Source organism: Zingiber officinale, chromosome 1B (genome assembly GCF_018446385.1).
Source record: "Zingiber officinale cultivar Zhangliang chromosome 1B, Zo_v1.1, whole genome shotgun sequence".
NCBI lineage: Eukaryota > Viridiplantae > Streptophyta > Magnoliopsida > Zingiberales > Zingiberaceae > Zingiber > Zingiber officinale.
The window spans coordinates 22,678,426-22,699,230 of NC_055986.1; the positions used below are offsets into that span (position 1 = coordinate 22,678,426).

Below are 20,805 nucleotides of genomic sequence, written 5' to 3' on the forward strand. Positions count from 1 at the left end.
CCGATCCGAGATGATAGTATTTTGTTCATTATAATACATTTAGTTAAAATCATTAGAAGTATTATATATTTTTTTCATCTTTAATTTACTAAATAATATAGGTAAATCATGTATTTTAAAATTGTCCGAATAACGTACCCTCTCATTTCCTTTTTACTTATTTTTCTTTTCTTTTTTACTGTTTAGCAGACAAAATTTTTAAAATACTTTTATATAAAAATTAGTTATGGACTTTTTACTGTGTTTCGGATTTTTAAAAATTAATAACATTCAATGATTCAGAGTTTATACTTCACTATATTATTAATTTTTAAAAATGATAACATATGTTGATTCAGAATTTACACTTCATAATAGTCATACGGTGTTATTAATTTTTAAAAATCAATAATATCTTATTATTAATTTTTAAAAATTAACAACACCATAAAAAAAATTCATAATTAATTGTTACATAAAAAGTGGTTTTAAATTTTTTTTTAGTATGAATAATAAAAAAAGAAAAGGAAGAGAGATAAGTTCAAAGTAAAAGCTACACTGTGTCACTGGGATATTCATCTATATTGTTCGATAAATTGCCTCTTATATATATACACAAGCATAAAATTGGCCTGACCCATCTCGAAGTCTCTCCTCGCTCCCGTTGCTCTTCTTCATCTTGTTCGAAATCTTCTTGTACATTATACAACGCCAAGGTTCATCGAAAGAGAGCGAAACATGGGAGAGAGGCAGTGAAAGGCGGAGGAGCGCCTCCGTGCCCCACTCTTGTTCGGTATTCGCACTGAATTCTAGGGTTTCGTCCTATCCGGCGCGTGGTTCGAGGTAAATCCACGCCCCCTTTCATTTATCTAGGTTTTTCCGTGATCTATTCTATTTAGGGTTTCGGCCTCGATTCGATACAGTTTCGTTGTTCTTTATATTTTAGTGGTTCGAGTTTTATTTCCGGTGATTCCAGGCCAATGGTTAGGTAGAGTTTTGGTTAGCTGCTTGTGTTTTTAGATGTCTGCTATGTGCAGTACGTTCAAATGTATGGAATTGGTTTTCCCTTTTCACATGGAGTTCACTATCGATTTTTCCTTGCTTTATGATTTTTGCAGACGGGTTGTTGTTTGCTAATGAATTAGGCATTTTACTTCCCTTGTATTTTATCGTTGCGAGGTAAGTGCTGGTTAATATTGTCTTTTCGTTCAATCATTAGATTTTAGGTTTCTTCTATGTATGCAAGTCTTTGATGCGGTAAAAGTTGGATTTGAACCTGTTTTAACTTACTTCAATTATCGGCTCAGTGATTGATACATACGGTTAGATTATTAGATCTATACTTATTTGTTAGCTGGAAATCTATATTTTTATCTTTTGAAAATTTATTATGAACAAATTAAGTGCTCTGGCTGTATTCTAAATATGCTGGTGTATTGGAACACACCTTTGTGATCGAATTACCATAGCTACTGATTTCCATATGCTTGTTTAGGAATTAGAGGGTTGATTCCATTACATCTGTCTCGGTTTGACTAGAGTCGAGATAAGTTCCATGTTTTCACAGACTGTTCATTTGTTATTTCATTGCATTAGAAATGTAGCTAGGTTACAAACCATATTTATATGCCACAATTGAGTTGCATACTTGCATGATATCTTGGCCAGTAGGAACTTGCACTGCGCAAAGTTGCTTTGAGTCCGTGTTGGTGTTTTGTTGAGTTAAATCAGGGTGGAACATATATATAGGTCTAAGTTATTCATCTATCATCTTACAAAAAAGAATGATACTGAATTCTATTAGTTTTGATGGTTAAGTGCACAGAGATGAATTTGATGATCCTATGACTTAGAATCAATGCAATAAGATGGCGGGACACCAAATTTCAATATTTCATCAAGTCTTAGATATCTAGGATTTGTTAGTCAACAAGAAGGAAATATTAAGAAGAATGACTGACTGATATGAAGTGAACCTTTTGGAGTATTTAATGTTTGTTGTGTTTTTTAGGTAACAAGGAAAATTTTATAGCTCTGTATTACAGACTGCAATACTTTATGGGTTATAGTATTGAGCTAACGAGTAGTAGCATAAAATGTAACAGAGATCAGAAGACTAAAATGGATTGTAGGTTTAATAAAAAAGATAAAATAATAAAAACAACTAATATCTGAGATCAAGAAGTGTAGCTCCACTAGATTATAAAATTTGATAGAAAATAGATCGAAATGCCATGAACATGTTGCGACTCCACCAATTGACTAGAATATGAGAGTAGATTTTATTGGATCGAAAACTGTAGGGGATAGAGGGGGATGACAAAAAATTTAGTTAATGTAATAAAAAAGATTTATATGATTTAAGTATTGCTAGTGGTATAGCTTTGTAGAGGGTTGAATGGAGGGATAATATTTTTGAAGTCTACCTCAAATAATTAAAACAATATGGCTTTATGAGAATGATAAATCTAAAGGGATATAAAAAAACCATTTTAATTTTTTTAGTTTTGGCTGTGAATTTTTGGTAAATTAACAAATTGGTTGACTTGCTTCTATGTGTTCATCTAAATAATTTTACTGAACCCCGTGGCTAGGATTTGAAGTTCTTCAAATCCTTTTGCCTTCTAAAGTCCTTTTATTTATCATTGTGCAGTGAAAAGTGATGTATCAGACTATAACTATAAATACCTAAAACATATTTATTAGTCACCATTTATATAGATATGATTTTTCACTTTATTTTAGAAAAAATGGTCAGCGATGAAATTTTTATAAATATATATGAATAAATCATCTAATTCAATCTTGTTACCTGATTTCATTTTTGACTTGGTCAAATACATCTATTAAACCATTTTCATCTATATGAGGACACAACTTGCGACTCATAAAAATCCTTTTCCCATTTGTAAATGACTCAATTACTCATCAAAAACCACTCATTTGAAGCTGTTCATATAATTTGAAGTCAATACTCCACGTACAGGCTTCAGACTCGTGCAATGAAATTTATGTCATCAAATCATCAACCGAAAATGGGAACATATTCAATGCATTCACTGTTTCATTTAGAAGAGTTACATACTAAATAGGTAAAATTCTTACAAATCCATGTGTCCTCGCAATTTCCATCCTTTTCTATAACATTTATGTTGTCATATACCAATTTCTCTTTTGTTTTCAATTTATTTATTTTTTTAAAATAAGAAACTCAAACTTAATTCTGCTCTTGCACTCTCAACTTCTGTTAAAATGAAAATAATGTTTTGCAAACTAAACAGGAATTCTCTGATTGTTTTTCCCCATCTCTAGAGGGTTCTTTACAATATTTAAAGAAAATCAAAGCAAATAGAACCATAGTTCTAAATATTTAAAGAGTTAATGCATCACAATTGTCTATTTCTGCATCCATTCTGAATCATTGGTGAGAGATATTCACTGTTTCTCTCATTTTTAATAAAGCTAATAGTTTTATTTTATATATTTGCGGGTTTCTTTCCATCTTCTACAACTCTCTTGATGTTCTTGAATTCCTTTTGGGATTTGTAATTTGTTTGTTATATTACGAGGGCTTAACTATGCCTTTGTTATTGTGATTACTATCCACTCTCTCTCTTTTCCCTTCCGAGTTATCCATCCAAGTAAATTCAGTTTTAGTTAACTTACTGCAAAAGTCTGAAAATCTAGAGGGCCTAAATTCCTCACAATTAAGTATTTGCTAGTTCAATTTTTCAATCCCTGTCCTCACTTGGGTATGTCCATAGATGAACTTATTCCTTAAGCAAATGAATTTCAGGAGGTTTGAATGACTGTATGATTTTATAAAAGATAGGAGGAAATGTTGGGACCTTTGACGTCGGCTAGAGGGGATGAATAGTCGATCATCTACTTTGATCACTTCCTACACTGATTAGTGCACAGCGGAATACAAAAATAAACTAACAAGATGAAAGCTAACCTATGACCAACAAAGACAAAGAGACAACAAACCAAACGACGCGTTCATTTACCTAGTTCAGAGATAACTTATTCTTACTCCACGGTGTGTCCGTAAAGTGGACGAAACTTGAATCCATCGGTGGATCAATCCCTAGCAAACTTCGGCTAGCACAACCTCCATGTTGGTAGAAAAACCTCACTACAACTCTTGACCATCTCTATTGTCGTTAACCATGACCAAGCACTCTGAGCTTTCTTAAATAGAGCTCGGGAGAAAACACTTAGTTGTGTTTCTCACCACCAGTCGATTGATAAAAACAACAATCGACTGATTCTAAGTGGAATTCTACTGTTATAGGCCAACGGCTCGATACCAGTTGACTACTCCACATGGGTTGAGTAAACAAAATCATTCTATTCTCTCCCCAGTCGATTGAGTCTGTATCAGTCGACTGGTATAACCACCAATCGACTAGTCAAACCTTAACCCTAGAGTTTTGACCCCTGAGTACATTCATTCAACACTCGTCTTCGCCCAACCATCTCTATTGTCATCAACCATGACCAAGCATTTTAATAGGGGCTAACCATCTCTATTGTCGTCAACCATGACCAAGTACTCTGAGCTTTCTTAAATAAAGCTCGGGAGAAAACACTTAGCTGTGTTTCCCACCACTAATCGACTGATAAAAACACTAGTCGACTGATTCTAAGTGGAATTCTACTGTTATGGGTCAACGGCTCGATATCAGTTGACTACTCCACATAGGTTGAGTAAACAGAAGCATTCTATTCACTCCCCAATCTATTGAGTCTGTATCAGTCGACTGGTATAACCCCCAATCAACTGGTCAAACCTTAACTCTAGAGTTTTGACCCCTGAGTACATTCACTCAGTACTCGTCTTCGCCCAACCAATCTAGACCTAGCCTTCTAACCTCTTGCATCAGTCTCTCATCCCTCGAATGTCTTCCTATCCTTTACGTCTTACCTTCAAGGGCTTCCATCGGCTTTGTCCTTATTGTTGGATCTTCCTTTGCCAAGAGATTCCTTACCTTCGGGACTTCAACCATTACCAAGTCACACTTGGACTTACGTTGCCAAGACTACATGCTTGAACTTATACCGCCAAGACTCACACTTGGATTTCCCTCATTTTCTAAGATCCCACTTGGACTTTCCTGTACCCGCACACTCAATAGGCACATCAAATACAATAATAAACCTAACTTAAACCTTTGCCCAAATATCAAAACTTATGATACTCAGATTGTTCCAACAGGTAACATGTAATTTAACTATGAGTCTGGTGGCATGTGACAAAGTTTGGGGCGAAAGTATAATTTTCCTGTGTCTACTTAAACCCTGATCTCAACGACGCCCCGTCACCCTTTTTTCTCCACGTCGCCACAATGCGGATAATCTTTTGATGGGTGATCGTCGACCTAGTTCTCAACTACGGAGAGATTCTCGATTTCTCCATATCCCAAATGATATTTTTGACTTCTTCTTATTCTCTCCCATTGTCGCACCAGGTCACAAATCCGCTAAACTCCACTTTCGACGACAGGTAGTACTTACCTCTTCTTTTATCCTCCTATTGTCATACAGAAGTGTCGACCTCACCCCTTTTGCTCAATCCTTAATATGTCAATGTTTAAATCCTTTATCGCAGTAATCTAGGTATAATAGGTTGGCTGCGATATTTCCTAGATTATTTAAGCTTAGTTCACTCAATTTGATGGTTTGCTAGTTAAGTGTTATGAGTCTTAGAACAATGAGTTGGTCATACATTGATAAAATATATGATTTGAAATGAGCTAACATATTGGGGTTGACTCTTTTTGCCATTTTATTATAGCATTATGGTCTCCTTAATGTTGGAGTAATCTAGATGCTCTAGGTTTTGATATTTGGACAAATGTTTAAGTTAAGTTTATTGTTGTATTTGATATGTATTGTGAGTGTATAAGATACAGGTACAATAAGGAGAGTCCAAGTGTGATCTTAGCAAAGGATGAAAGTCCAAGGGTGAGTCTTGGTAATGTAAGTCCAAGCATGTAGTCTTGACAACGTAAGTCCAAGTGTGACTTGACAACAGATGAAGTTCCAGATGCTTGGTCTCTTGGTAAAGGAAGATCCGACAACAATGATAAGGCCAATGGAAACTCTAGAAGGCAAGACATAAAGGATGGGGAGACATCCAAAGAACGCGAGGCTGATGGAGGATGATAGAAGATTAGGTCTATGTTGTGCAGGCAAGGACGAGTGCATGAGAGATTGTACCTAGGGTAAATTTTTAAATCATTGTAACGATATTGTAACATTACTGTAGCGTTATTGTAACAATCTACTGGTAGCCACCGTTGGCTTGTAACAGTCAAATTTCACTTAGGACCAGTTGACTGGTGGTTATACCAATCGACTATTGGCGGAAAAGTAGTTTGGTATTTTTCTCCCAAGCTCTAGTTAATAAAGCTTAGGGTGCTTGGGCATTGTTGATGAAATTAGTGGTGGTTAACCCTAATTAGAGTTTTCAAGTGCTCAAGTAATCTAGTGTGGTCTTGTGTGAGGTGAGGTTTCTTCACCCACAAGGAGCTACGTGAGCTAGCCAGAGTTTGCCAAGGATTGATCCACTGACGAATTGAGATTTCATCCACCTTACGGACATGCTGTGTAGTAAGAACCCTAATCCCTGAACCACATTAAATGAACGTGTATTGATTTGCTTTCTTGTTTATTATTTTCTAGAGCTAGTTTCCCTTTTGTTTATTAGTATTTTTGTTTCCGCTGCGACTAACAATTGTAGGAAGCTATTCACCCCCCTAGTAGGCATTAAGGTCCCAACACTTAATTGATTAGGCGTCTTAGTTCATGAAAGGTAATCTTGGTATTTTATCAATTGGAGTTTTCTATAGCTAAATTAAGCAGTTGGATCTAACTCAGTGAGTGGAAAAAAAGTTAATCATGATTGTTGATCCTACTCCAAGATTCGATGTTGACTCACCGGTGTTATGGCAAGAGAATTGGCACGATTGCAAGGAGGCGTGGAAAAAATAAAAGTGGAGAAGAAGAAGAAGAAGAAGAAGACACAAGGAGACTTGGTAGAACCAATTTCGGTGCTATTCTTATTTCCCTTCACTTTACTCCTCATTTATGAAGGTTACATTTATTACAAGGGAGTTATTGAATCAATTATTAACTCATTAATTACAAGAAATTCTTTAATGAAGCCATAATTAATGTGTATAATGTTCAATTTGCTTCGTTTATCTGTTCACCTTTCTTATGTGTTTATGAGTCAAACTACATTTAGTTTATCTGTTTATCATTATATATTTTATTTTTAAAATTTAATACTTAACATAAGAAGTCACGGTATTTTTTTGTAAAGGTGGTATAAATAGATACGAACGATAGTAAATCACTCAATCAAAATAGCGATGGAGTATAGTATTAATTTAAAAAAAACAAAGGGGTGATCCCTATCCTAACTTGGGTATGCCCATAGATGAACTTATTCCTTAAGCAAATGAATTCAAGAGGGTTTAAACGTCCGAATGATTTGTAAAAGATAGGAAGAATATGTAATTTAACTATGAATCTGATGGTATGTGGCGAAGTTTGGGGCGAAAGTGTAATTTTTCTTTATGTACTTAAACCCTGATTTCAAAAATGCCTGCTGCCCTCTTTCTCTCCACGCCACCACAATGCAGGTAGTCTTCTGATGGGAAATCTCTAACCTTGTTATCAACTAGGGATAGATTCTCGATTTCTCCATACCTCAAACGGTATGTTTGGCTTCTTCTTCTCTCCTATTGCCACACCGGTCACAATTCCGCTAAGCTCCACCTCCAGCGACGAGTAGTACTTACCTCTTCCTTTATCCTCTTATTGTCATACGGAAGCGTAGACCTCGTCCCTTTCTCTCAATCCTTAATATATTCGTGTTCAAATCCTTTGTCACAGCAATCTAGCTACAATAGGTTGATTGCGGTATTCCCTAGATTGTTTAAGTTTAGTTCTCTCAATCTAGTGGTTTACTAGTTATGTGTTATGAGTCTCAGAACAATGAGTTGGTCATGGATTGATAAAATATATGGTTTGAAATGAGCTAACCCATTGGAGTAGACACTTTCCGTCATTTTATTATAACATTGTGGTTTCCTTAATTGATTTGGCATCTTAGTTCATGAAAGGTGATCTTTGTATTTAATCAATTGAAGTTTTCAATAGCCAAATTGAGCAGTTGGATCTAACTCAGTGAGTGAAAAAAAAATTATTCATGGTTGTTGATCATGCTCTGAGATTTGAGATTGACTCGCTGGTGTTTTGACAAGGGAATTGGCACGATTGTAAAGAGGCGTGGAAAAAATAAAAGTGGAGAAAAAGAAGAAGACACAAGGAGACTTAATAGAACCAATTTCAAGGCCCTTCTTATTTCTCATTACTATCTTTTTATACCATTCCTTTTCCTCAACCCTTCACTTTACTCCTCATTTATAGAGGTTACATTTATTACAAGGGAGTTATTGAATGATTTATTATCTCATTAATTACAAAAGATTCTTTAATGAATCCACAATTAAGAGCAGTTCCCATTCTCAGCATCACACATCAGCACCATCTTTGCCGTCTTCAAGTAAGAAAGTATTTAAGTTTTCCTTTTATGCTTTCTTTATTATTTGCAGTATGGAGTAATTGCTTATATGCGCTTTAGTAAGATAGAAATTTTGTTTCTCTTATATTCATATACATAAGTATGTTTAGAAAGGATAGAGAAGATATCAAGTCTCTTTCTTGGCATAACTAGATGTCAAGATAGAGGACAAGACAGTGGGGGAGTCAGAAACCCCAGTTAAGTAATTAGAACTAGAAGGACAATGATAACAAGAAAGACCCAAGCAGGAAGACGTTCGGGTAGTCTGTGAATACCCAGAGGTATTTCTAGAAGAGCTACCTGGACTATCTCCCAACAAAGAAGTAGAGTTTGAAATTGAATTGGTTCCTGACACCAGCCCAGTTTCAAAAGTTCCGTACCGAATTTCTCTAGCAGAGCTAAAAGAGTTACAAGAACAATTTCAGGAGCTACTTGACAGGGGTTTCATCCGCCCTAGACATTCACCCCGAGGAGCTCCAGAGTTGTTCGTTAAGAAGAAAGACGATCTATGTGGATAAGCATAGATTTTAGAGCGTTGGGCAAAGTAACAGTTAAGGACAAGTACCCTCTTTCCAGAATAGATAATCTATTTGATCAGCTGAAGAGGACGATAGTGTTCTCTACAACAGACCTGTGCTTTAGAGTACCATTAGTGAAATTCATTTAAACCAGAAGCACGAGGAAGTTACTTATGAGCGTGAGGACGGTATGAGACAGAAATATCCGGAATTATTCTAAGTTCGAAGATGAGCTTTTTATAAGGTATGGAGAATTTTAATAACCCAAATTTTCTCATTTTGAGCCCCAAAAATAATTAAAAAATATTTAAAAATGATATAGAAAAATTCTAGAGATTTTTAGAAATTTTTAAAGTATTTTTATGTTATTTTTGGAGATCATTTGGTATTTTTACTAAACAAAGGAAGTTTTGACAAAAAATATCCAAGCTAGGTTCGAACCAGCAATATTTAACTCGGTCAAAATCCGGTTGACCAAGTTTGCTGGCGGTCATTGTTGGTAAAATTAGGAGTGAGATTTATTTAAGCAATGATTTAAAGCAGAAAATAAATGGGAAAAAGGGCGCGGCTGAAGATTCAAACCCACGACTTTTACTTGGTCAAAATACGGCTGACCGGGTGTTCCAATGAATGTTTCGTAACTAAGCCTATGTTTGGATGGGGTGAGGTAAGATTCATTAATGGAAGGGGATGGAAGGGGAAGGGAGGGAAATGAAAGGAAAGTAATATATTTATCTTACCCTTGTTTGGAAGGGAGGGAAAGTTTATGTGAGAGGAAAGGGATGGAATGAAGGTTAAATATACAAATTTACAAAAATATCCTCTTATTTTTTTAATAAATCTGCATGTGAAAAAATAAATAAGGATATAATTGTAATAATTTCTCCTTACCCTTCCTTACACCCTAATTTGGGGTGTAAGGAATTTCGCTTATTCCCGAGCATGCAAGGGGAGGCTTTACCCCTCCTCCCAAACAGAGGGTAAAGGGAGGCGAAATTTTCTTAAGCAATAACATAATACCGGGTTATTCAAAAGGAGGACTTAGGTTTTTCTTTATCCGGAAACCGAACCCCTCGCCTCTCCTGAAACCCTTCTCTGCTCTTCTCGCGCGGCGTCGGCCTCTGCTCGGGCGGAAGACGAAGAGAAGCTGGGGCTTCTTCCGACGGCCGGCCAAGGTTCTCCAAGGGATTTTCTTCACTATCACAATCCCCCCGTCGAGGAGATTTCGTGGACACGAAGAGGAGCCGAGGTCTTCACTCCTCCGGAAACCCTAGAATTGTTCTCGTCGGCTGTAAGTCCAAGAAAGCAAAAGTAAGTAGCTTCCTCACCTGCAGTAGGATAGTTCTGGATTCCTATTCCCTTTGTTTCCGAATTTTTCTGGGATGAATGTTGGTTTAGATTGGTACCGATTGCTGCCGTGAGTTGCTGTGCAGTTCGGGGTTTGTTGTCCTAAGTAATGAGCATGAAGAACAATTAGGATTCTAGGTTTCCAGTAGCAAATTGTTTACAGCAAGTTTCCCCTTTCACCGTGAACCTTACTACTGATCAAGCACATCTAATTAATAAGACAGCACCTATAAATAAACATCAAGGAATAGATCTAGTTTAATACTTGTGAACTAGATTGTCAGACTAGTTGACATGAATAAACTTAATAAATCAGTATAAGTGTGAGGAATAAACTATATTAGTATTAAGTTCCCAAGGCTAACATAAACTAGTTCAATTACTGCTTTCTATAAGTTGGTAGTGATGCTATTATACTGTTTGTTTCCCAAACTAGTTTACATCTGTTCCCATGCAATTATAGAACTATTGAGTTTGAACTTAGCATTCCAGTACAGCTCTCATTGCTATTAGTTAAGCACCAGCAGCTTTTATTTGCTATTTAATTGGGCATGCACAGTCCTCATTACTATTAGTTGAGTACCAGCAGCTTTCATTGTTATTATTTGAGCATGTACAATTTACATTGCTATTAGTTGAGCACGAGTAGGCTTCCTTTGCCATTAGATGAGCATGAACAGTTTCCTTTGTTTTGCTGTTTACAAGCATGAGAAATTAGTAGCTTTATAATCTTCCTTTGCTGTTTTCAAGCATGAGCAGTCCCTCTTTGCTTTGCTGTTTGTGAGCATGAGTAGTTCCCATCTGCTATTAGTTAAGCATGTTGTAAAGAATGTTGTTTAGAAGCTTACGGTCGAGAATCTTAAGGGAAGGAATTAAAATGTATGAACTAGGCATGTAGATCAGCCCCTTCAGCCTTATAATTTGAGTTTCATGTTTGGAATTCTATTTGCTGTTATCTTAAAGGGTAGTTCGGATTAGATTAGCAAGTGGATTGACATTTAGTTGCTTGCCTCCTGGTAACCCATTAATCTCAATCTTATAAGCATATTTGCTATTGATCTTGTTATTAGAGACCTAGACAAAGCTAAGGATTAGTACACAAGTCATATCTCTCAAGCCTACTATGTAATCAATCAGCAATCATCTTGGTTTTTAATGCAGTTTTCATGTGCAGTCATGTATGTATTAATGTAGATTTGTAAGTAATCGTTTTTGTTTTTAATGCAAGTTTTGTGAGCAATCATCCTGGTTTTTGATCCTGTCCGAGCGCTGAGTCGACGGACGCTGGGGACGTGGCGCTCTCTGCTGGCTCCTCGTGTACTCCAGTGATCCTGCAGCAAAACCGAGCCGGGTGGGGTTTCCCGGCGACGACCCTCCGACGATCAAGTCAGGCAAGGGGAAAACAAGAAGGTGGCTCCAAGGATCGAAGATTGTGTACCTCCGGCGAAGTCTGAGGGCTCTTATATAGAGTTATGGTGAACTTGGTGCACACACATCGAGGTGGACATGTGTTCTGCATCATATCTCAGTATGAGCTTGTCAGAAGAACATGCCTAACGCCATACTGCCACAGTCTGAGCACCTCCTTGGGACGGAAGAGTCTTCCATTGTACAATTCTGTGTACGGCCTAGTCGTTGAACATGCCTGTTGTCAGAAGATGACGCTCCACAATGTCCCCTTGCCTTTATCTCCTTTTTTCCCAGAGCCGAGCATCCAGCCGACCGGGTGTAGGTGTCGGTCCGACCGGGAGGATTCCCGGTCGCAGGCTACCCGATCGGCCTCATCGTTGCTTTACGCCTCGCGAGCGAGCTATCCGCTCGGCCGTGCGACCCTGTTTACCCTGATCGTCGGAAACCCGACCCCGTCGGGTTATCTTTGATTCCGCCCGGCCCGTTCGGCCGGCTGACCCGGCCCCTCTCCGATCGGATTGACCCCATGCTGACTCTTTGACTAATGCCTCCTACGTGTCGTTGACCCTTTGCCCATGAGGGCCCCCTGGCCTTATCGCCGGATCAGTTTTAATGGAGTTTTCATGTGCAGTTGTCTTAGTTAATGCAGATGTGTAAGCACTCGTTTGTTTTAATGCAGATTTTGTGAGCAATCGTTTTGGTTTTCATGCAGATTTTTATTAAGTCTATAATGCAGATTTTACCTTTTGTAGTAATGCAGATTTTTGCATTTAGTAGCATTGCAGTTTATTCCCTTTAGCAGTGTAGATTCTTTGTTTCTTTTTAAGAAGCATCCTTTATTAGAAATATTAACAAGTATAGGAAAGATAAAGAAAAGAAAGAACAAGGCCAAGGCCTTAAGTAGATCCCAAAGTCAAGACTTTAGGGATTTTGGCACACAAGGTGCTTATTAAAATGCCAAGGCATTTAAAGAAGAAATAATTAAGATAATAAAGTATTTTACTTTTTTTAAGAGGCTAGTACCCGACTTTATTTGCTAAACCTCAAAAATCGCCTCAAGTCTATGAATCTAGTGTCAAAGGAAAAGGAAAGTGAGCACAAAGTGCAAAGTGAAGATAAGAAACTATGGTAATTCGATCACAAAGGTGTGTTCCAATACACCAGCATATTTAGAATACAGCCAGAGCACTTAATTTGTTCATAGTAAATTTTCGATAGATAAAATTATAGATTTCCAGCTAACAAATAAGCATAGATCTAATAATCTAACCGTATGTATCAATCACTGAGACGATAATTGAAGTAAGTTAAAACAGGTTCAAATCCAACTTTTACCGCATCAAAGACTTGCATACATAGGAGAAACCTAAAATCTAATGATTGAACGAAAAGACAATATTAACCAGCACTTACCTCGCAACGATAAAATACAAGGAACTAAAATGCCTAATTCATTAGCAAACAACAACCCGTTTGCAAAAATCATAAAGCAAGGAAAAATCGATAGTGAACTCCATGTGAAAAGGGAAAACCAATTCCATACATTCGAACGTACTGCACATAGCAGACATCTAAAAACACAAGCAGCTAACCAAAACTCTACCTAACCATTGGCCTGGAATCGTCAGGAAATAAAACTCGAACCGCTAAAATATAAAGAACAACGAAACTGTAGCGAATCGAGACCGAAACCCTAAATAGAATAGATCACGGAAAAACCTAGATAAAGGAAAGGGGGCATGGATTTACCTCGAACCACGCGCCGGATAGGACGAAACCCTAGAATTCAGTGCGAATACCGAACAAGAGTGGGGCACGGAGGCGCTCCTCCGCCTTTCACTGCCTCTCTCCCATGTTTCGCTCTCTTTCGATGAACCTTGGCGTTGTATAATGTACAAGAAGATTTCGAACAAGACGGAGAAGAGCAAGGAACGAGGAGAGACTTCGAGATGGGTCAGGCCAATTTTATGCGCTCTCTTTCGATGCTGTGTATATATTACGGTAATTTATCAAAAGGCCTAATAACAAAAAAAAGGGAAAAAGAAAAAAAGGAAAAAAAAGAGAGATTTAAACCTAGAGAGCTCCGATTGCACCTGTTACAGTTTATGTAGATTTCTAATTTTGCAAGGAGTTCAAATATATTCTCCATTGTTATTTTTGGCATTCCTAGTAGTGGACTAGAGGTTTTGAAAAACCTAAAATATATAGGGATTATTTTGTTGATTCTTTCTTATTATATTTTAACATCTTTTAAAAGTTGAAATAAATAATAGATAGTATATTTTAACTCCTTGCAATATTAGAAATCCACAGAAACTGAAATGGGTGCAATCGGAGCTCTCTAGGTCTATCAGTGGATTTTGACCGAAACCCACTGATGGATCTAGAGAGCTCTAATTGCACCCATTTCAGTTCATGTGGATTTCTAAAATTGCAAGTAGTCCAAATATGCTCTTCATTATTATTTTCGGTATTCCTAGCGGTGGACCAAAGGTTTAGAAAAACCTAAATCTCTCTTTCTTTTTTTATTTATTTATTTATTTTTTATTATTATTAGCCCACGTTGGGCCTGATATGGGGAGATATCAGGCCCACATTGGGCCTGATATGAAGAGATATGAGGCCTAACGTGGGTCTAATATCTCTTCATATCAGGCCTAATAAGAAAAAAAAAGAACGACAAATTTAGGTTTTTCAAAACCTCTGGTCCACCACTAGGAATGCTAAAAATAATAATGGAGAGCATATTTGAACTCCTTGTAATTTTAGAAATCCACAGGAACTGAAATGGGTGCAATCGGAGCTCTCTAGATCCATCAGTGAGTTTCAGTGAAAACCCATTGATCGATTTAGAGACATCAGCTTGCGATCATTTCAGATCCTGTAGATTTCTAAAATTGCAAGGAGTCTAAATATGCTTTCCATTATTATTTTCGACATTTATATTAGTGGACCAGAGGTGTTGAAAAATCTAAATCTTTTTCTTTTTTATTTTTTCCCCTGTTGTTAGGCCTGATATCTCTCCATTGGGCCTGATATGGAGAGATATCAGGCCCAACGTGGGTTTGATCTCTTATAACATGTTTGAGAAAAAAAATTGAAAAAAAAACAAAGAGAAGATAAAAAAGAAGAAGGAAAGAGAAGATATGTTGCATACATAATAGGAAAAAGAAGGGAGAGAAATGACAAAGAAAAGAAAAAAGAAATTAATTAAATTTGTCAGAAGGATAGAATGAGTAATCACTATAAAAAGATGTGCTATTTGATAAATACTAAAGTAGTATGTTTCTTTTGATAAATTTAAAAAATATAAGTACGCTTTTGATAAATTACCGTAATATATACACAGCATCGAAAGAGAGCGCATAAAATTGGCCTGACCCATCTCGAAGTCTCTCCTCGTTCCTTGCTCTTCTCCGTCTTGTTCGAAATCTTCTTGTACATTATACAACGCCAAGGTTCATCGAAAGAGAGCGAAACATGGGAGAGAGGCAGTGAAAGGCGGAGGAGCGCCTCCGTGCCCCACTCTTGTTCGGTATTCGCACTGAATTCTAGGGTTTCGTCCTATCCGGCGCGTGGTTCGAGGTAAATCCATGCCCCCTTTCCTTTATCTAGGTTTTTCCGTGATCTATTCTATTTAGGGTTTCGGTCTCGATTCGATACAGTTTCGTTGTTCTTTATATTTTAGTGGTTCGAGTTTTATTTCCTGGCGATTCCAGGCCAATGGTTAGGTAGAGTTTTGGTTAGCTGCTTGTGTTTTTAGATGCCTGCTATGTGCAGTACGTTTGAATGTATGGAATTGGTTTTCCCTTTTCACATGGAGTTCACTATCGATTTTTCCTTGCTTTATGATTTTTGCAGACGGGTTGTTGTTTGCTAATGAATTAGGCATTTTAGTTCCTTGTATTTTATCGTTGCGAGGTAAGTGCTGGTTAATATTGTCTTTTCGTTCAATCATTAGATTTTAGGTTTCTCCTATGTATGCAAGTCTTTGATGCGGTAAAAGTTGGATTTGAACCTGTTTTAACTTACTTCAATTATCGTCTCAGTGATTGATACATATGGTTAGATTATTAGATCTATGCTTATTTGTTAGCTGGAAATCTATATTTTTATCTATCGAAAATTTACTATGAACAAATTAAGTGCTCTGGCTGTATTCTAAATATGCTGGTGTATTGGAACACACCTTTGTGATCGAATTACCATAGTTACTGATTTCCATATGCTTGTTTAGGAATTAGAGGGTCGATTCCATTACATCTGTCTCGATTTGACTAGAGTCGAGATAAGTTCCATGTTTTCACGGACTGTTCATATGTTTCTTTCATTGCATTAGAAATGTAGCTAGGTTACAAACCTTATTTATATGCCACAATTGAGTTGCATACTTGCATGATATCTTGGCCAGTAGGAACTTGCACTGCGCAAAGTTGCTTTGAGTCTGTGTTGGTGTTTCGTTGAGTTAGAACTTAGATCAGGGTGCAACATATATATAGGTCTAAGTTATTCATCTATCATCTTACAAAAAAGATTGATACTGAATTCTATTAGTTTTGATGGTTAAGTGCACAGAGATGAATTTGATGATCCTTCGTCTTAGAATCAATGGAATAAGATGGTGGACACCAAATTTCACTATTTCATCAAGTCTTAGATATCTAGGATTTGTTAGTCAACAAGAAGGAAATATTAAGAAGAATGACTGACTGATATGAAGTGAAGCTTTTGGAGTATTTAATGTTTGTTGTGTTTTTTAGGTAACAAGGAAAATTTTATAGCTCTGTATTACAGACTGCTATACTTTATGGGTTATAGTATTGAGCTAACGAGGAGTAGCATAAAATGTAACAGAGATCAGAAGACTAAAATGGATTGTAGGTTTAATAAAAAAGATAAAATAATAAAAACAACTAATATCTGAGAGCAAGAAGTGTAGCTCCACTAGATTATAAAATTTGATAGAAAATAGATCGAAATGCCATGAACATGTTACGACTCCACCAATTGACTAGAATATGAGAGTAGATTTTATTGGATCGAAAACTGTAGAGGATAGAGGGGGATGACAAAAAATTTAGTTAATGCAATAAAAAAGATTTATATGATTTAAGTATTGCTAGTGGTATAGCCTTGTAGAGGGTTGAATGGAGGGATAATATTTTTGAAGTCTACCTCAAATAATTAAAGCAATATGGCTTTATGAGAATGATAAATCTAAAGGGATATAAAAAACCATTTTAATTTTTTTAGTTTTGGCTGTGAATTTTTGGTAAATTAACAAATTGGTTGACTTGCTTCCATGTGTTCATCCAAATAATTTTACTGAAACCCTTGGCTAGGATTTGAAGTTCTTCAAATCCTTTTGCCTTCTGAAGTCCTTTTATTTATCATTGTGCAGTGAAAAGTGATGTATCAGACTATAACTATAAATACCTAAAACATATTTATTAGTCACCATTTTTATAGATATGATTTTTCACTTTATTTTAGAAAAAATGGTCAGCGATGAAATTTTTATAAATATATATGAATAAATCATCTAATTCAATCTTGTTACCTGATTTCATTTTTGACTTGGTCAAATACATCTATTAAACCATTTTTATCTATATGAGGACACAACTTGCGACAGATAAAAATCCTGTTCCCATTTGTAAATGACTCAATTACTCATCAAACACCACTCATTTGAAGCTGCTCATATAATTTGAAGTCAATACTCCACGTACAGGCTTCAGACTCGTGCAATGAAATTTATGTCATCAAATCATCCACCGAAAATGGGAACATATTCAATGCATGCACTGTTTCATTTAGAAGTTACATACTAAATAGGTAAAATTCTTACAAATCCATGTGTCCTCGCAATTTCCATCCTTTTCTATAACATTTATGTTGTCATATACCAATTTCTCTTTTGTTTTCAATTTATTTATTTTTTTAAAATAAGAAACTCAAACTTAATTCTGCTCTTGCACTCTCAACTTCTGTTAAAATGAAAATAATGTTTTGCAAACTAAACAGGAATTCTCTGATTGTTTTTCCCCATCTCTAGAGGGTTCTTTACAATATTTAAAGAAAATCAAAGCAAATAGAACCATAGTTCTAAATATTTAAAGAGTTAATGCATCACAATTGACTATTTCTGCATCCATTCTGAATTATTGGTGAGAGCTATTCACTGTTTCTCTCATTTTTAATAAAGCTAATAGTTTTATTTTATATATTGCGGGTTTCTTTCCATCTTCTACAACTCTCTTGATGTTCTTGAATTCCTTTTGGGATTTGTAATTTGTTTGTTTTATTATGAGGGCTTAACTATGCCTTTGTTATTGTGATTACTAAATTGTGCTGTTGGATTACTCAAAGAGATTGCTGTAATCCACTGATGCAAAAAATATTTGTTACTTCTTGTTAAGGTAAGCTTGGACATCCGAGTTGCAAGAGTGAGAATCACATATTTCTGAGTTTCATGGGTTCGCGCATAATCACTCCTGAGGATGTTTTAGAGTCGCTAATGAATGATGGGACCATAGATGCCATCAGATTGAAGATTATTAACCAACTGAAGGCTAATGTAAGTGATTTGATGCACAAAATCATATGAAGTTTTATGTATTTTCAGTTATATATTGAATGAAATTTAAAATGTTTGTCGCTTGTGTGTGTTTGATTGAAAGTGGTTTAGGTATGTTGTTTCTGTTGATTTTGGTATTCTTGTGCTTTTTCATGAATGGTTGATTTTTGGGTCAAACATTTAGTGTTCCTTTAATCATGTTACATAAGAGATGGGTCACTTAGCTCTTATTCAAGTAGTTATCAAGCTGCTGGCTTAAGAAGTTGAACATTAAAATTCAGGAAAAAAAAATCAAATACAATATTTGAGAGTGCAGTACATGTCACTTAATAAATGTATTTCATTTATGACATTGACAATGAAGTATTTTGTACACATCCATGAAATTTATATTTTTTTTGCCATACCTAAATTTTGACATCTAATTTCAGGAAGAACTTAAAAACAATACAATCACAATGGTAGAGCAAAGCAAGGTTCTTAACACCCCTGGTGCAGAGAAACAGACTAAGAGAGAGCTATTTGATGCATTACGGCGTGAACTTGAGTGAGTATCGCTCTCCACTGAAATATGCATATTACCCTTTTCTTCTAGCTTCCCCTTATGAAATTTCCTTTGTTGTTTCTAATGTGGATAGCTATTATAACCTTTCTACTTTTTAAGTTTGTCAGAGTCAGCATATGCTTATTTAAAGTTCAATTATCACTTTCAATATTTTTCTTGAATCATCAACTTTTCATGGCTATTAATCCTATTATTTTTAGTGTCTAAGCCTATCTTCTGGCTGACAAACCTTCCAAGTCTCCTTAGAAAAATGAGGTGTCATTAAACATCATGAGCGCTTAATCATTCGCATTTCATCAAATAAAAGGGAGAAGCACCAAGCTTTAGAATGCCATTTGTGGATTCGGCTTGTACTGAGTTAACTCATCTGTAAGCAATTTTTGCAGAACTCAGGTGCTTGAGAAGGCATCACGGGCTGTTTGGGAGCTAATTCTTGACGAAAGCGGCTTGGGGAAGGAGATCAGTGAAACAGTTGAAAGAGTTTTCTGTAAATTAAGTGGCCGTGAGTTGTTGCCACCACCCCAGCCTACTGGAAGTTTTGCTCAAGAGTCGAACAAAGTACAAGAAACACAGGAAAAGGAAGCAGAGAAGGTGAAGGATATAGAGATGTCCGAGTCATCAGCAAAGAAAAGGACCTTCGGTGAAATGAATGCGAAAGGTACAGTAGTTACTAATGGAGCGACTGACCATCCTGCTGCATCCCATGATGTTGCACCCCTTACATGATGTTGCGCCACCCTTGGGCATTGTACCACCATGCCAACATAACAAATGCACTTGCTTGTTTGATTTTATGTAAGCATTTGCTAGGTGGATTTAATGTAAAACTTCACTCAGTCCAATTATTATTAGTCCTTGATTTGGTTTGTAAAGAGGTCTATGAAAATATATGGTAAAGCTAGCAATTTCTTGCACAATGTGACAGAACTCTTCTATATATTGAACTTTTGAGCTTTAGAAGCATTTGAGGTAATAGAAATATAACTTCAATTATAAATCCCCGTACAAACAGAAAATATGGTCGATCTACTCAAACATGCATGAAATATCATTGCCACCAAAGAATAAAATGTTAATGTCATAATGTAACAATGTGACATGCACGGAGACAATTGGATGTTTGCTTGCATAGCCAACTCCAACTGCTCAAGCGATAAGTGATTAGGAGTGCAAATGAATTAAGTCGTTCCTGAACCACTCACGAACTACTTAGTCAAAATTTAACTCGAGCTCAAGGTTGATTGAGCTCAAGCTGGCTTGATTAGAAATCGAACAGAGCTTACTAGCTCGATGACTCGTCAAGCCAAACGAACTCATAATGATATATAGTTTTATAATATAATATATTAATTTGTTTATTAACAATAATAAAAAATTTGAGCTCGGAACTCATAATTAAATATCAAATAAAAAATTTGAGCTCGAGTCCGAACTCATAATTAAATATCAAACTTGAGCTCAACTCTACCGGTCCAAGCGAGCTCGAGTTGAACTTGTACAAATCAAGCCGGGCTCAAGCCAGGGCTCGGCTCGTTTACAGCCATAGGATTGATCAAGCAAAGTATTACAGCTTGTACAAACTTTGAAACTTTCAGAATGCTCATCAATCTGGCATACCAATTTCATTAAGAAAACCAATAACATATTTACATGTATAAAACTCTAGTCCGCATTTAAAACTCTGACTCACATTAAGAAGGCACGCAATTACAACTCCCAAACTACGAAGATAAGAAACCTTAAATCCCTGTTATTTAAGATTCCAGTAACTTCTATGTAAACTGATACGATTACATTAGACTAACTC

The 20,805-nt window shown here is 36.2% G+C and overlaps 1 protein-coding gene and 1 long non-coding RNA gene across 3 annotated transcripts; both read left to right on the forward strand.

Annotated features, from left to right (window-relative positions):
• The first annotated feature begins 596 nt into the window (after positions 1-596).
• Positions 597-6,310, forward strand: LOC122052685. The gene is made up of 3 exons (XR_006132079.1): positions 597-822; positions 1,098-1,158; positions 5,898-6,310. It is a non-coding gene; the product is annotated as an uncharacterized LOC122052685 (long non-coding RNA).
• Positions 6,311-10,137: 3,827 nt separating this feature from the next.
• Positions 10,138-19,961, forward strand: LOC122052690. 2 transcript variants are annotated; one of them, XM_042614361.1, is made up of 4 exons: positions 10,138-10,407; positions 18,276-18,433; positions 18,865-18,980; positions 19,385-19,961. In XM_042614361.1, exons 2-4 carry the CDS (start codon positions 18,329-18,331, stop codon positions 19,722-19,724), a joined length of 561 nt encoding a protein of 186 aa, XP_042470295.1. In that variant the 5' UTR covers positions 10,138-10,407; positions 18,276-18,328; the 3' UTR covers positions 19,725-19,961. The 2 variants fall into 2 exon arrangements, with proteins under 2 accessions (XP_042470295.1, XP_042470302.1); XM_042614368.1 differs by lacking the exon at positions 10,138-10,407 and adding an exon at positions 15,293-15,438.
• The last annotated feature ends 844 nt before the right edge of the window (positions 19,962-20,805 follow it).